General features: G+C 37.4%; 1 protein-coding gene across 2 annotated transcripts in view; it reads right to left on the bottom strand.

The window, feature by feature from the left end:
- Positions 1–500: 500 nt before the first annotated feature.
- Positions 501–16,232, bottom strand: part of Gabra1 (gamma-aminobutyric acid type A receptor subunit alpha1) — a 63,384-nt gene continuing 47,652 nt past the window's right edge. For both annotated transcript variants that reach the window (XM_060363843.1, XM_060363842.1), the window contains exons 8-10: positions 12,656–12,808; positions 4,530–4,732; positions 501–3,353 (exon numbers count right to left, since the gene is read on the bottom strand). In XM_060363843.1, the coding sequence (XP_060219826.1) occupies positions 3,042–3,353; positions 4,530–4,732; positions 12,656–12,808 (668 nt within the window). In that variant the 3' untranslated portion in view covers positions 501–3,041. The remainder of the gene's footprint in view (positions 3,354–4,529; positions 4,733–12,655; positions 12,809–16,232) is intronic.

The following is a 16,232-nucleotide window of genomic DNA, read 5'->3' as shown; positions in this document are numbered from 1 at the left end:
ATATTTTGGAATATACATAGTGAAAAAGTGGGTTATGCATTTGAAAAAGAATTGGAAGGGGTATATGGGACGGATTTGGAGAGAAAAGGAGAAGGAGAAATGTAATTATAATATCAACAAAAGACTACTTTGTTATTAGATATAGTCACTATCTTGCACAGCACATATCTAAAATTTTATATTATTTGGACAGTAGCTCACCGTTCCCAGTTCTCATCATTCTATTCTCAATTTTATGAGTTTAATTGTGTTTAAATTTGACATTTAAGTGAGATCCTGAACTTACTGTCTTTCTGTGCATGTATTGTTCACTTAATATAATGTCTTTCAATGTCATCCAAGTTGTCACAAGTGACAGAAGTTACATTTTTATAGATTGAAGAGTATCCTACCATTATTTGTTAATTCACCAATGAGATAATTTTAAAGGAAAAGTATATTCCTTTTAAGGGCTATGGACAGACCTTTGGATGATGTGTAAACAAAATCAAGTATTCCAGTTTATTATTGAATAATGTAAGCTTTATTTTTGTAATAGAATACAGTGAGACATAAGATTAAAAGCTTTTGCTAAACGCTGTAAAGCGAGACATGCAGCTGCCATGAGCAATCTTGACTCAGGTTGGGTTTTATTGCCACTTCACTGCACTAAGGTGCATAAACATTCAGTGTCATCTTTAAAAAAAAAATTCCTGGGAATCAACAGGAACTGTCCTCTAAAGAGTGTTTCTTTATTTTTCAAGGAAGACTTAACTAGTATTACATGGTTTAGCAAAGCACTGTTGTAAAACTACATAGAATAATTTCTCTTTGATAAATTTGCAATCAATATACACAATAGAAAACTACTCACACATACTAACAAACTAAGAAATGATGGCAATGCAATCATTGCAAAGCAGTAAGCAGACTACTAAGAAATAGTCACACCTAATAAGCAAAACACAGACCCAAAACTAGGCATGGGAAGTCTGGAAGATAAAATGCGCTTACTGAACATGTTTGGTTGACGTCGGAAAATAACAAGATAAACAGCAACACAAATGTTAGAGCCATAATATATTTTATTTTCTATACATATCTATACATGAAATGTCCTTGGTTCAGCCATTTTTGGCATAGCTCATGAAATTTAGGCAGGACCAAATCGAACAATGAAGCACATTTAAAATGAAACCAGAGATTTGTCATCTTTAGGGAAACACAAGCAATGTGTTTTCCAACATCAATGGATAGTAGCTTTTTGAGAAAAAAAAACATTGCTCAAAACTCAGGGATGGATTCTAATTGACTTATTTGGCAATTATGCTAAAAGTTTTGTGTCACGGTCTTAAAATGTGATTAGACCATGATCTGTGGATTCTGAACACTAACGTTAAATATCTGTGAAAATCTATCAGACAAAAGGAGACTTCAAAAATACCTTCTTCATAAATATTTACTTCTAAAACATCTGGGCAATAATGAAAGGCTAGAATTTTTCATAAGGAACGGTAATGGACCTCTTTTATTTAAAGCCCTTACATAGTATACCTACAAATATATTGCTGCAGTATAAATGAAATGTGATAATATTACTCAATAAAAGCTAGTTCCTGTACATTCTTTCATGTATTTCATATTGGATGCTACATATGGTACAGCACTTATTGAAATAGTTGGTATCAGCAATAGAGAAATAATATACAGTTGGTTTTCTAGCTCCAACTACTATCCCCTATTTTTTTCTCTTTATCATAATAGCATAAAATAGGGAAAAAATGGTATGATAGAACCCGAGCAGATAGCAACTGATCTACTATTGAACACTGGGCAACAGTGAAGTTAAGAGCATTCTCTGTATAATTGGATTTCATATTCAATGTTTTAATTGGCATCTGTCTCCTACAGGCTGTTCTGTTCTTAAATGCAGGCTCTAAATGTATTTCCATAGCATTTAACAACATTCTAACAGCTAAAAGTGGAGATTACTCATGGTATTTTAAGAACATAACTTTAAAAAAATTTAAAATGTACAATCTCATGCTGAATATTTACATATGTAATTTATATATTCTATTTTTTTTGTTGGCTAGTCATAAATTTCAGTCTAAAGCTTTTGATGTAGTTATATAAAAGAATACATTCAACAATTCTAGAGCTTGCAAAATAGATTTGCCCCTCTGAAAGCATCTTCATCATAAGAATAGTGTGACTCTGGGGTGAATGGGCTATTTGGGAATAAGAGTGAAAAGAAGGTTAACTTTTAAATTATTCAATTAATTTATTTAGTTCAGTTTCTATGAAGTAAACATCAGTGTTAGGCTGGCTGATCTCCATAGAGTCTACTGGTAATGGTTCAGATGACAGCGACTTATCCCATTGAAAGGCTTTCTTTCCATTGGATTCAGAGTGCTACAGCGACAGCCACACCTTAGCCTGTTTATTAGACTTCCATAAATTCTAAAATAGCATTGAATAACAAAATATTACATAGTGAGAGTTTTAAAAAGAGAAAGCTTAGGGAATTTTCAGTTTGACAAACAAAACATTAAATCTATATATCAGCTTAAAACATAAAAACGAATAAAAACATAACACTATCATTTGTGCAATAAAGACATAGATTTTTAAAGTTCATTAAACATTTGTCATTTATCCTTTGAAACACACCTTCACACAAAAATATTTTTGACATATATAATTTTTGAGAGTATCTGGAAATATATATCTACAAATGACTCTGTGGTTATAGTTAAGCTCTGTTTTTCTTTACTTTTCTTCCTATCTTTGGACCTTCTTCTCTCCCTTCCTCTTGTCTGTCTCCTTCTGACATGATTTTGCTCCCTGGCTTCCTCTCAGAATCCTGTCCCCGAGCTGAATATTCTGCTCTGCTCTGGACTGTCAGACAGGGGTCTCTTGTTCTTATGTGAAATATGGAAATAAGGAAACCTTCGAATTCTTTAAGACAGAGGCAGTAAAGCAGATAGGAATCACTGCGCTGAGAACAGAAAGCGATTCTCGGAGCAGAGGACTGAACGACAAAATGCGACTAAAAGAACCTATTGGTGCGGTGTGGGGGCTTTTAGCTGAGGCTCTCTGTTTAAATATGTGGCCCAATAGACTAAGTTAAAGATTCCAAATAGCAGCGGGAAGGCTATTCTCGACAGTCGGTCGATTTTGCTGACGCTGTTAAACGTTTTCTTGGGTTCTGGTGGTTTTGTCTCAGGCTTGACTTCTTTTGGTTCTATGGTCGCACTTTTAGCAATAGTTGCCAAGCCGGGGTCACCCCTGGCCAAGTTAGGGGTATAGCTGGTTGCTGTTGGAGCATATGTGTTGTTTTTCTTGATGAGGGGATCCTTCACTTTCTTTGGCTGGAGAAGAGAAAGGTGATTTATTTAGCAAACAGTGAGAAACAAAATTATGTTTCAGAGCAAGACAGCACTTGCTGCTAACCCTAAATATTTGCTTGATTTAAAAATCTAAAATCTGTAATTTATGCCTAACTCACTGTGATCCTTTGAAAAGCCAGATGATGTTTTGTAACCTATTGGATCAAGAGGTGAAATCTGTTCATTTACTGTCTGAATGCAAAACAGACTTGGGAGTCAGCAGCGATGTTATGCAAGCTTAGGATACTGGACTCAAAAACTTCCCAGCATCAGCCATCACCTTCTAGAAACAGTATCCTGGAGAAGAGAAGAAGCCCAGGATAGACAAGGGAATGCTCTGGGATCAGGACTAGACCCGCTGATCCTCAGTGGAACCTTCAGATTTATGAGGTTTGCCATCAAGGCTTTCCCAGCTTTTGCAGAACCTCCAGTGAACCACAGTTGTGTGAATGAGCCCAGGTTACGTGAAAGGAACAACTCCCTTGTGGTTCTTCGCAGCCACAAATTCAGAATCACCAGCAAGTGTTTCAGGCCACTGTGCAGGCCTTCTGTCAGCAGAGTTTCCTAAACCAATGTCCTTTTTCAGAGTTATGTGATCTTGCACTGTTGCTATTAACCGTTTGTAGATATTGAACACCTTAAATGTATTTAGACTAATGTGAGATGTACTAAGCAAAAATATGCATGAGATTTCGATGACTGGGGACTTCAATGAATGCTGAGAGTAGTTATTTTTTTTTAATGTAACACAACAAACATGAAAATAATTAAACTCAGAAAACAGCTAAAGAAATTTGCTTTTTTAATTACAAAAATTAGGAAAATTATGCATTTGCTTTTGCATCTGATAGCAGGTATTTTTTTTAAAAAAAATCCAAAAGACACAAGAGAAGGCACATTTGAATACAGATTTTCACCTTTGAATATCCATCCTTTTTTTTTCTTCTATATCTACCTGCGTATCAATTCACTCAAACAACCTCCACTAAGAACAGTAACAAAATAGCCCACTGCGCTTTGTCATTTACTGCCTAAGAGAATTAAAATGAATACTCATAACGCTTTTTTGTATCTAAGTCTATAAACCAACATATTCCATCTATAAAAGTTGTAAGGCCTCAAAGCCCTGACATAACAAAAAGCCACTGTGGTGTTTACCTTTTCTGGGACCACGCTTTTGCCATCCCACGCATATCCCCTCTTGGTAAAATAGTTCACTGTGGCGAACTCAATCAGAGCCGAGAAAACAAAGGCATAGCATACTGCGATGAACCAGTCCATGGCTGTAGCATAAGCCACCTTTGGGAGGGAATTTCTGGCACTGATACTCAAGGTTGTCATGGTCAGAACAGTTGTCACTCCTGCAATGAGAAATTAAGCAAATGGATGGATTCAGTATAGAAAATTTGGTTAAAACAGGCGTAGGCTGGTTCCTTTAAACAAAGGAGAACCAGCAGGATCATATTCAGATTTGAATTCACCCTGATTGGACCTGTGGTAGAGGAGTTGCGATGTGGTCTCAATACAGCTTGTGATCAATAGCACATCAGTCAATCAGAAGAGATAAACCGCTCTGCTAATTGAGAATCTGTTACTAAAACAGTGAGCTTCATTAAATAGGCATCTTGTATGCCTAGCCTAAGTAGGATAGAGAATAATACTATTTTCGTACACCGAACTCTTGATATAATTATCTTACATATCTGCTGTGTATGGTATGCCAAGTGTTGTTTAATAGTCTTTATCCCAAATGTAGAAACATGAAAGTCATTTTTAATGCATGGTGGCAGAAATATAAGTAACAATTTGGTGAATGATAATGTAGCACATTTATCCTATACTACTTCCCTTTCAAAAGAGTTTACTCACTTCCTGGAAAAATATGTGTATGCATAAATGTGTATCAAGTCACATAAAACTTACTATGTGCAAAATAGCATGTACATATACTTGATATGGCTTTTGGATACCTTGTTTAAAAATCAAGTGGCCAAGAGGCAACTCTCTCTGACAACCCGATAATGAAGTGACCAAATGTGGATGGGCTTTTGAAACATAAAACTACTGTTGATGCATACTTGCATACTGATAACATTATGCTAATTAGAGGCCATTATTGTATTAAGATGGACCTAAAAAGAACATTATTATCTAAGACTAGTTCGAATTCAGAATTTAATAATTATACCTATGTATTCAAATTAAGTTGTAAATCAAATAAATGTAATAAAACAAAAGCTGAGATAAAATTAATATGTGAAATAAAATATGCTATATATCCACATAAAATGACATTAATTAGTAATAATAAACTTATAAAATGCTCAACTAAAAAAACCCAAAAAACTAGTCTTTAAACACAAGCCTGATTCAAATGTCTACGATCTCTTTGTTCTAATTCTGCCTCAATTCCCCCACTGTGTAAATCCAACCCTAGGAATTTAAGTCACCTATATGCAAAGTAAAAACAGTTTGTAAGTTGGTTCTGTTTTATTTACATATTTCTGTGAAATGGAGTGTGGATAGTAATACCCTTTACTGCTAATTGAGGTACCATATGAAAATACTGTATTGGTTCTATATATTGAATTTAATGCTGTGTGATTTTTTTGTATAACATTATAAATGTTTAAAAATAATTCAAAGCAATCCTGTCATGGAAGGTCAAAGATCACCACAAAGCAGCCTTGGGCTATTCCAGGGACTGGTCCAGACATTAGCATTCTGATAAGTGAATTGATAGATTTTGGCCACTATGTCTGTAAAAAGGCTGATTCTACCTTCATTTCCTCTATTGTACATGCCATTGCTGAACCCCTCAGAAAGGACAACCTTTGCATAGTCCCTCACTCAATCATTATTGTAACGATTACATTCAACATTGTAAAGATGATAACTAATGCATTGCCAAAGAAGGAACTGTCAATCTATGATTCTGAAGCTAGGATTAATTTCTCCTGTTAATAGCTTTGGAAAAACAGCTGGGCTACTCGGCTGATAGAAATTTTGTAAGCTGCTTTAAACCAAACAATTTTCTAAGTTTATCCAAAAATGCCAAATAGATGGTCTTTTAACTTCACTAGAAAATGAGATGATTAAGAAGATATGTAATAGAATATTTATTAAATGATATTCTTGACACATGCTCAGGACTATGGGAAATATATTTAATTTGAGGTTTGGATGGCATTGGGCTCAGAAAATTCTAGGACAAGTTTCTTATTACATAACTAACCTAAGGAATATTAGCTGGCAAACTGCCCCCCAGATTTACATATCAATATCAACTAGAGCAGATAGCAAGGTAATTAAAAGTCAGTAATTGGGGAACAGAGCAGCCCAATTCCAAATCCCAGCCCTGTAATTGCTGAATGACCTTGGACAATTTTCCCACAATCTCGGGCTTCTCTATTGTTGCTTTTAATTTATTCCTTACTAATTGATTTTATTAACTTTAACTCAGAAGTTTATCGAGAATATTAAATAAGATAATACAATAAAATATTTAATTCTTAGCCTAATGGTTAAGGACAATATTAATGACTACGAAGGGAAATGTCCGTGTTCTGTATTCCTTATTACTACTACGATGAAGTCCACTTTACTGAAGTTCATTTCATGTAGACAAATATCAAGAGTTATCTGGAAATTAGTGATCTTTCCCCCAAAACACTGTAAACCAAAAATAGTACAAAATAGCTTAAAATATATGTGTGTGTATAAATGTGTGCGCATGTATGTTTGTGATTTGAAAACCCCGCCATGCATAGAAAGAAACAAAGACATGATGTATGGCTGTTAAACTCCAAGGAGTGCGCCTGACAAGTTGCGTATTTTATCTTTCCCGTGTGCTCCATTTAAACGTTATTTTTCCTTCCTGTACTTGCATTTGACTGGAAGTAGGAGTGCAGATAAATAAATTTAAAAAGCCAATGTTATATAGCTGTAACTGGGTAAAATTAAACCTAAAGCTTGGATCTTTTTAGCAGCAAATTTGCATGGCATTGCCTGGAAATAAGGAAAAATATAGGAAGACAAAAATATTTTATTTTTCAAGTCAGAGAGTAGATTTTAGCTTTGCTGCATTCTGGATTGCTTTTATCAAACTGGTGTAACTACTGTGGTCATTTTTTTCTTGTGGTATTTCTTTACATACAAGGACCTGTTCAGGCAATCATGGAGCTCAGAGGAATGTGCTAAGTTCGGGCTAAAAAGAATAGAAGCAAGTACTGAATAAATGTTAGAAGGCTAAAGGGCTAGGAAAATGTATTTGTTATTTTTGTTGAACTCAAACACTATAAATATCTGACTTCATACACAGAAACATTTGCTATAACTGATTTTACAGTTTTATACTTATGTTCACCAAAAGGTTGTTGGTCGATTGTGGTATAAGATCTTTGAAAATGTTATAAGCAATGTGTTAAACTCATAAAACACAGAAATGCTTTGGTGAACTTCCAAATAGAAAGGATAGTCCAGACTGGGGCAAGAAAGGGAAAAAGTAGTCATTAAAATAATTCATTTTCATCCAGACAAGGTGGTGCATGCCTGTAATTACAGTACTCTGCAAGGCAGAGGCAGGCAAATCTCTGTGAGTTTGAGGCCAGCCATGTCTAAAAGCAACTCCAAGACAGCCAAGGCTACACAGAGAAATCTGGTCTTGAACAATCAAAAAGTGAAAAAACTCAATAAGTTAAACAGCAACAAATCAAGCAATCCAATTAAAAAATGGGATACATTCAGGCCTTTACAGCCATTGAAGCAGGACATTCTCCCCAAGCATGGTTGGATACCATAAAAAGCTAAAATGATACGCTCAGGATGCGAGGCTAAGCACTGCACTCAGGGTCAGCCGCTTTGGACCCAGAGAAGAGCATGTCTGATTGCATGCGGGTTGATGCCCCAGGTCCCGCCTCTGAGAAAAAGGTATCGGACGGGTCTGATGCTCTTTGGGTGGATGACACCTAAATGAACATCAGTACAAAGTCCCAATTTATTTCTAATATCAGAGATCAGACCTCTACTCTTGCCTGATGCATCTAAAACAAAAAGGGGGAACTGTAGAGAGCTGCGGAATGCTATGCCTTAAAGATGGAGCTGGTTTCCGCCTTCCACCTTCCCGATGGTGAGTGCTCTCTGTCACGAACAACTCCACATTTGGCTAAGGCCGAGGATCTGGCTTGCTTCCATATATGTGGACCTATCTGCATTGCCCCCGTGGCACGCCTGGGTTGGCTACCCAGAGGCTATTTAAGCTGTGGGCTGGCTTTCCCCGGGGTCCGAGGATTGTTCCATGTTCCTGAATAAACTGCATTGAAAAAAAAAAAAATGGGATACAGATCTAAACAGAGAATTCTCAATAGACGAATATGGAATGGTAGAGAAACACTTAAAGAAATGTTCAACGTCCTTAGCCATCAGGAGGATGCAAATCAAAACGACTCTGAGATTTCACCTTACACCCATCAGAATGGCTAAGATCAAAAACTCAAGTGACAACACATGCTGGAGAGGCTGTGGAGAAAGGGGAACCCTCCTCCATTGCTGATGGGAATGTCAACTTGTATAACCACTTGGGAAATCAATATGGCGCTTTCTCAGACAATTAGGAATAGCACTTCCTCAAGATCCAGCTATACCACTCCTAGGCATATATCCAAAAGATGCTCAAGTATACAACAAGGACATCTGCTCAACCATGTTTGTAGCAGCTTTATTTGTACTAACCAGAAGCTGGAAACAGCCTGGATGCCCCTCAGTTGAAGAATGGATACAGAAATGTGGTACATCTACACAATGGAATATTACTCAGCAATAAAAAAAAAAAAAAAAAAAAAAAAAAAAAAAAAACAAGGAAATCATGAAATTTGCAGGTAAATGGTGAGAACCAGAAAAGATCATCCTGAGTGAGGTATCCCAGAAGCAGAAAGACACAAAGGGTATATACTCATTCATAAGTGGATATTAGACATATAATAAACATACTAAAATAAACATACTAAAATCTGTACACCTAAGGAAGCTAATCAGGAAGGAGGACCCTGGCTAAGATGTTCAATCCCGATTCAGAAAGGCAAAGAGGATGGACATCAGAGGAGGGAGAAAACAGGAAACAGGATAGGAGCCTACCACAGAGGGCCTCTGAAAGGCATTACCCTTCAGGGTATCGAGGCAGATGCTGAGACTCATAGCCAAACTTTGGGCAGTGTACAGGGAACCTTATGAAAGAAGTGGAAGATAGTAAGACCTGGAGAGAGCAGGAGCTCTACAAGGAGAGCAACAGAATCAAAAAGTCTGGGCACAGGGGTCTTTTCTGAGACTGAGACTCCAACCAAGGACCATGCATGAAGATAAACTAGGACCCCTGCATAGATGTAGCCCATGGCAGTTCTGTGTCCAAGTGGATTCATAGTAATGGGGACAGGGGCTGTCTCTGACATGAACTGATTGGTCTGCTCTTTGATCACCTCCCACTGAGGGGGGGAGCAGCCTTACCAAACCACAGAGGAATACAATGCAGCCAGTCCTGATGAGACCTGATAGACTAGGATCAGAGGGAAGGGGAGGAGGACCTTCACTATCAGTGGACTGGCAGAGAGGCACAGGTGGTGAAAAGGCAGAGAAGGTGGGATTGGGAGAGGAGAAGGGAGGAAGCTACAGGGCAGATACAAACTGAATAAACTGTAATTAATAAAAATAAAAGTAATTTTTTAAAAGTGAAGAAAAAAATCCTTTTAGACCTGGCACTGGCCTCAGTCTTTTAAAATAGAATAGAACAAAACATAAAACATAAATCATGTTAAAATAGAATAGAACAAAACATAAAACATAAATCATGTGTTTACTTCAGTGTTTATTTCCTGGTGAGTTAAAGGATTCGATAGGATATGTTTAGAAGAGGAAGGTTGGGGCTGGAGAGATGGCTCAACAGTTAAGAGCACTGGCTGTACTTCCAAAGGACCTGAGTTCAATTCCCAGCACCCACGTGGCAACTCACAACTGTCTGTAGTTCCATTTGCAGGAGATCTGACACCCTCACACAGACTCACTTGAAGGCGGAACACAAGTACAATAAAATAAATTAAAAAAAAAAAAGAAGCATTAGGTCTTTAGTGGATTCAGAAATTGTTAACATTGACAAATGGCTATAAAGAAAACTTAATCTGAAATGAACTGCTTGCTTACTCTGCAGCTGGAAATCATTTGCAACTAATTTAGTTGTATGCTTAAGATGTGGTCAGAAGGCCAGAAAACAGATTAGGTGATTTTCATCATGGAATCATTTGCCATGTTCAGAAGACAAGACATTTCTGAACAGATGTGTCAGAATGTATCTCTTTTTGAGGGAACAGAAATGTAATCCTTTGCACACCTTGGATGTTAGGGGTGCCAGAATCTCTGCATATGAACTGACTGAAGACATTTAAAGGCTTTCCAGGGTGAAGTATGTGGCGTTCAACACAGAAGGCCCATAGTGGTTGTTTGTAGAAGAAACCTGAATGAATAAGTCTTCTACCAAAAGACACGTGGCTGTTTCTTCTAATTGAATGACACAGACCATAGTGAAGCCATTATGTAGCAGCTTAATGAAGGAGGATGAAAGACGGTGATGGTTCTGCACTACCATCAAGTACAAGGAGTCTGAAGCTCATATCTTTCCTTGATTCCCTAGCACCTCACCTAGTACCAACCAAGATGCCCATAAAAATAGTGCCTAATATGTTTTAGGTTTAAATCATATAATACATATAATATGGCAAATCACATTGAAGATGATGGGTATAAAATCACATAACTATTCTCCATAGTTGTTTTAAGAGTCATGGAGGAAATAGTGTGCAAGTAGTTTACTACCTCATTTGATTTCCAGAACACAGACATAACTCAGTGTATTTTGAATAAAAATTCACTGATTATGTGAATCGATAAGTATACTGTAACAAACTTTGTTTTCCTTAGTCTGAAAAGTACAATTGAGACAGTGTAAATGGGATTCAACCAGGAAACACTCCTTTTGATGAAAAATGAACTCTGAAGTAATGTTATCTATCAGTCGTATGGTTTTCACATTGATGCTCACTGTTCAAATAATTTTCCATTATGTTGCCTTAACATCCAATGTTGAGGTTGTTTTAGGGATTCCAATAAGAAAGAGTGTGTTTCTAACTTTTTAGGAGTACACTTGAGAAGAAAACAAACAAATAAAACAAAACAAAACAAAATAAAACAAACAAACAAAAAAACCTGTCTATTGCTAGGATCGCTAATGGCTTTTCTCTACTTAAGAAAAATCCTGGTTTCAACAATATAAAAAAGTAGTCTGGTTGAATGTCAGTCTCAGAAAAGACCCTGTGCCCAGATATATTTGGTCCTTGTGGAGCTCTTATCCTTTCCCCATCAGACTAACTCCCCTTCTTTCTTATGATTCCCTGTACTCTGCCAAAGGTTTGGTCATGAGTCTTTGCATTGAAAACACTGCTAGTTAGAGTCTTTCAGATGCGCTCAGTAGACTCCTGTCATACGTTCAATGCACATCCCATGAACCTCCACTCAGATGTAGCCTGTGGTAGCTCAGTAACCAATTGGTTTCCCAAAGTGAGGGAAACAGGGACTATTTCTAACAGGAACTCAATGACTGGCTCTTTGGTCTCCCCACCCCCGAAGGGAAGAGCAGTCCTGTTAGGCCACAGAGGAGGGCTTTGCAGCCAGTCCTGAAGATACCTGGTAAAACAGGATCAGATGAATGGGGAGGAGGTCTCCCCTATCAGTGGACTTGGAAAGGGGCACGGTGGAGATGAGGGAGGGAGGGAGGGACTGGGAGGGAATGAGGGATCGGGACACGGCTGGGATACAGTTAATAAAATGTAACTGATAAAAAAAATAAAAAAAAATAAAAAAACTGAACTTTAAAAAAAAATAGTCTGTTGCTATTTTTGAAGTGTCCCCAAAATCATATGCTATGTATAATTTAAGATTTCTGGTTATTGTATTTTTAACCTGGTAGGTCCTTTTTATGTGTCACTGCCTTCTATGCAATTTTTTTAATTTAACTTATATTAAGCCATTCTGTTTTTATTAACAAAAGTTTTCTATAGAAAGACATCAATTTTTAAGTCATACCATAATAGAAGTAGAAATTCTTCAAACCTTTTAAGTATATTAAATTCGGGGCTTAGCATACGGTGATTTTTTTTTCATTCTCTTCGCAATGTCACTGTCATAAGATAACTATCCTCGACACACATGCATGCTTATATCGGTACGTGTATATTAGCACTTACCAAAGACGGTTCTTGCTGGTACGGACTCTCTGTTGAGCCAGAAGGAGACTTGTGAGAGAATAACTGTCATTATGCAGGGCAGGTATGTTTGAATAACAAAGTAGCCGATTTTCCTTTTTAAGTGGAAGTGAGTAGTCATAACCACATATTCTCCTAGAGGGCGAGATGGACAATAAGGCTGAATAATTTGACTTTGAAAAGAAGCTATTCCTTAGGGTTGGAAAGAATCAAAATTTTAGAGGTTAGACACATCATGTTTTCCACATGATTTCTATACCCTGGAGGGAAAGGCCTTGTCCAAGGGAGAAAAGAAACATTTTTAATACACATCAACTTGTCTCTGAGGATAATCTGGAGGTGTTAGAATCTTCTACTTCTTCCTTCCTTTTTCTATTGCTATATTATAAGCCTAAGGGATAAAGCTGAGCTTATATTTCCTCATTGATTCTGAAAGTGATGTGCTAGATCCAATGAGTCCAACAAACAAAACTACAATAGATTTCCAGTATAGCCTTTGCAAAACATATTTGAGATGTAAACTAAAGGTGCTTTGATATGGAAGCTTGGACAGCTGAATTTTAGTTCCAAGACTTCCTTGGACCTCAAATTAATGATGGAGTTTGGGCATGAATAGAAAATATACACCAACCTAAAATCTATTGTTTTTCAAAATTTATATCTCAAAATCAGATGTTAAGATTTGAGAAGACTTTGAGACCCACACCATGAGAAAGAGCCAACCCTTGACACTATTAATGATACTCTGCTATGCTTGCAGACAGGAGCCTAGCATAATGCAGAGACCCATGGCAGAAATAATAAGCTGAAATCCAAGAGTCTTGTGGAAGATTTGGGGGAAGGATTGAGGGAGCCCAAGAGGTCAAGTAAACCACAAGAAGACCTACTGAGCAAACCAACTTGGCCCATGGGAGCTCACAGAGACTGAACACCAAACAAAAAGCATGCATGGATTGTACATTGGCCACCTACATATATATAGCAGATTGTACCTTGGTCTTCATGTGGGTCCCCTAACAATGGGAGTAGGGGCTGTCTCTGAATCTGTTGCCTGCCTTTGCATTCTTTTCCCCTAGCTGGACTGCTTTGTCTGGCCTCAGTGGGAGACCTGCTGCTACTTGATGTTCAGTAGTGGCTTGGTACCTGTGGGGTTTTCTGTTCTTCTCAGAGAAGAGGAAAGAAGAAGGGGGAAGGGGCTGTGAGGGTGGGACTGGGAGGAGAGGAAGGAGGGGGTAGGATCAAGCTGTAAAGTGATTAAATAAACTACCATAGGAAAAAAATAATACCACTGATGCCATACAAAGGAAAATTTGAGAGGACATAATTCTTCAAGTACCATCCAGATGTATAAAGCATTGCTTGAATTTGAAAGGAAATCTACATTGCTAATAAAAATTTTCTTTTCCTTTTATTACTATAAGTACTGGGATGGGACCCAGAACATTCCTCATGCAAGACCAGTCGTTTAGCTAAGTGGCACCCACAGATCTGTCACTACCCTTAGAGTTAGCTTCAGTCTCTGGCTTGGTCTGGGCACTCTCTCGGATATTTCTGCTTCAGAGTCTGTCTTCATTTAATTGTTTGAAAGAGTGGCTAACAACACAAACACAAAGTTTAGAGCAGTTGATCTGACTTCATGTCGCATCCTTATTCAATTACAAATCGTCAAAGTATTTAGGCTGATTCACTTAGGAGATAGGCTTATCTCTGTGGGTGGAGACAGGAGATGAAAATATCCCCATCCAGCTTTGAATAGTTCCCTGCCAGTCCACTTTATCCCCTTCTAAATGTGACAGTACTTGATTTACTGCTTAACAACAATGCCTGGGCACTTCAGCTCCTGAATTTGTGACTACAGCTCCTCTATTATCCAAAACTCTTGATTCAGTCTTCATCAATCTCATACCTGCCTGTTCACCTTCCTTAGTAGGGGGTCTCTCTCCCTTCTCAATAACACACTCTCACCATCATCTCCGGACCCCAGTTTTAGGTAGTGACTTCCCTTCATAACTCATTGATTATTTCCTTCATAAAATACTGAGTTATCTGTGTCAAACCATCATTTTCCGTTTTATTCTTAAGTAAATGAAGTGTGGTTATTATGAGAAGATTACCCTTCCATCTCTCTTCCTACTGGCTTCCTGGAGGTGTGCAAATGCCTGCCAAATTTTCAGTGAAAGGAATTTAATTCTAAAAGTAAAGACTTTTAATCCCAAATCCAATAGAACAAACAAATAAACAAAAACAAACAGTGACTTTTCATGTCTCAGAACAAGAGAGACTAGTGGTTAAATGCCAATCTGAGGCAGTTCAAGAAGACTTGAAGCTCTCAGACATTTTGTCAGTGCAAACTGGATTTCAAGAACTGAAGAAGCAGCCACAGTCTAGTACCTATAAGCTACAACAGCAGCAAAATCACTGTAAGACAGAGTGTTTTTTTTTTAAACACCAACTATGTTTACGATTCACAGTACAGCTCAGCTAGCATGACTGTGTATCTGATATTTCAACACTAGAGAGCAGAGAGTTTTAGTCCAGCCTGAGTTACACAGCTGGAATATGTTTTTGTTTTGTTTTGTTTTGTTTTTAAATCATACTAAATAACTTTCCTCAAAAAGATTGACCACCACATACCTGTTTAATCACTGCCAACAAAAAATTTAATTAATCCTCACATATTAAATGGCATTTTAGAAAAAGAGAAAGATTCTGGCACCACAGTTGATTTCACCTATGCAGCATCTTTCAACCTTCTTTTTTCTTTCCTCTGGTTTCTGTTCCAGTCTCCTTTGGGCAGGAATTAGAATAACCAGTTACCTGTCTCATGTGTCTCAGTAACATCTAACTCAAGTTCTTCCCTACCTTCAAATGCACAGGAATCTTCAACCTGTGATTAGGAAATCCTTCTTACTTAAATTATTCATGCTGAGATAATTAATTTTAGTAGCCAGCTTGAGTGGATTAGTATAGTACACTCTTGCACATCTCAGCAAGGTTATTTGTGGAGATGAAAAATGATTTGGTGAACAAAGGGTTAAAGATCCACTGTGAATGTAGCCTTAGCAATCCAGTGGCCAAGAAGGTAGAAGCCCAAGTATGTAAATATGCACAACTCTGTTTTAAAGTGTTTTTTGCTGCTGTCCTAGCTTATAGGCACTAGACTGTGGTTCTTCCTTTAGTCCCTGAAATTGTACTTAACTAACAAAACTCCTGAGAGCTGGAAGTCTTCTTGAATTGCCTAGGAATGGCATTTAATCACAAATACTCTTATTCTGAGACTCCCAGATTAAAGATGAGCAGATTTGATCTGCCTCAGGCTTGCTGGCATATATCCTATTATGCAACAAACCTACAAACCCATGAAACCATCCAGTCACGTACTGAGATATGAAAACTCCTAAGCCAATGCACACTTTTTTCCTTGTTTATTTTCCTCAGCTGTTATTTTTTTTCCTTATCGGTAGAAAGCTAACATAGACACCCATTATCTACCTCAATGTTTGGTACATGTAAACTGTTTAACCACAAACAATTGCTTATGGTTAAAATCTGTCCTCTT

This window comes from Meriones unguiculatus, chromosome 11 (genome assembly GCF_030254825.1).
Source record: "Meriones unguiculatus strain TT.TT164.6M chromosome 11, Bangor_MerUng_6.1, whole genome shotgun sequence".
Taxonomy (NCBI): domain Eukaryota; kingdom Metazoa; phylum Chordata; class Mammalia; order Rodentia; family Muridae; genus Meriones; species Meriones unguiculatus.
This window is presented reverse-complemented; position numbering and strand designations above follow the sequence as displayed.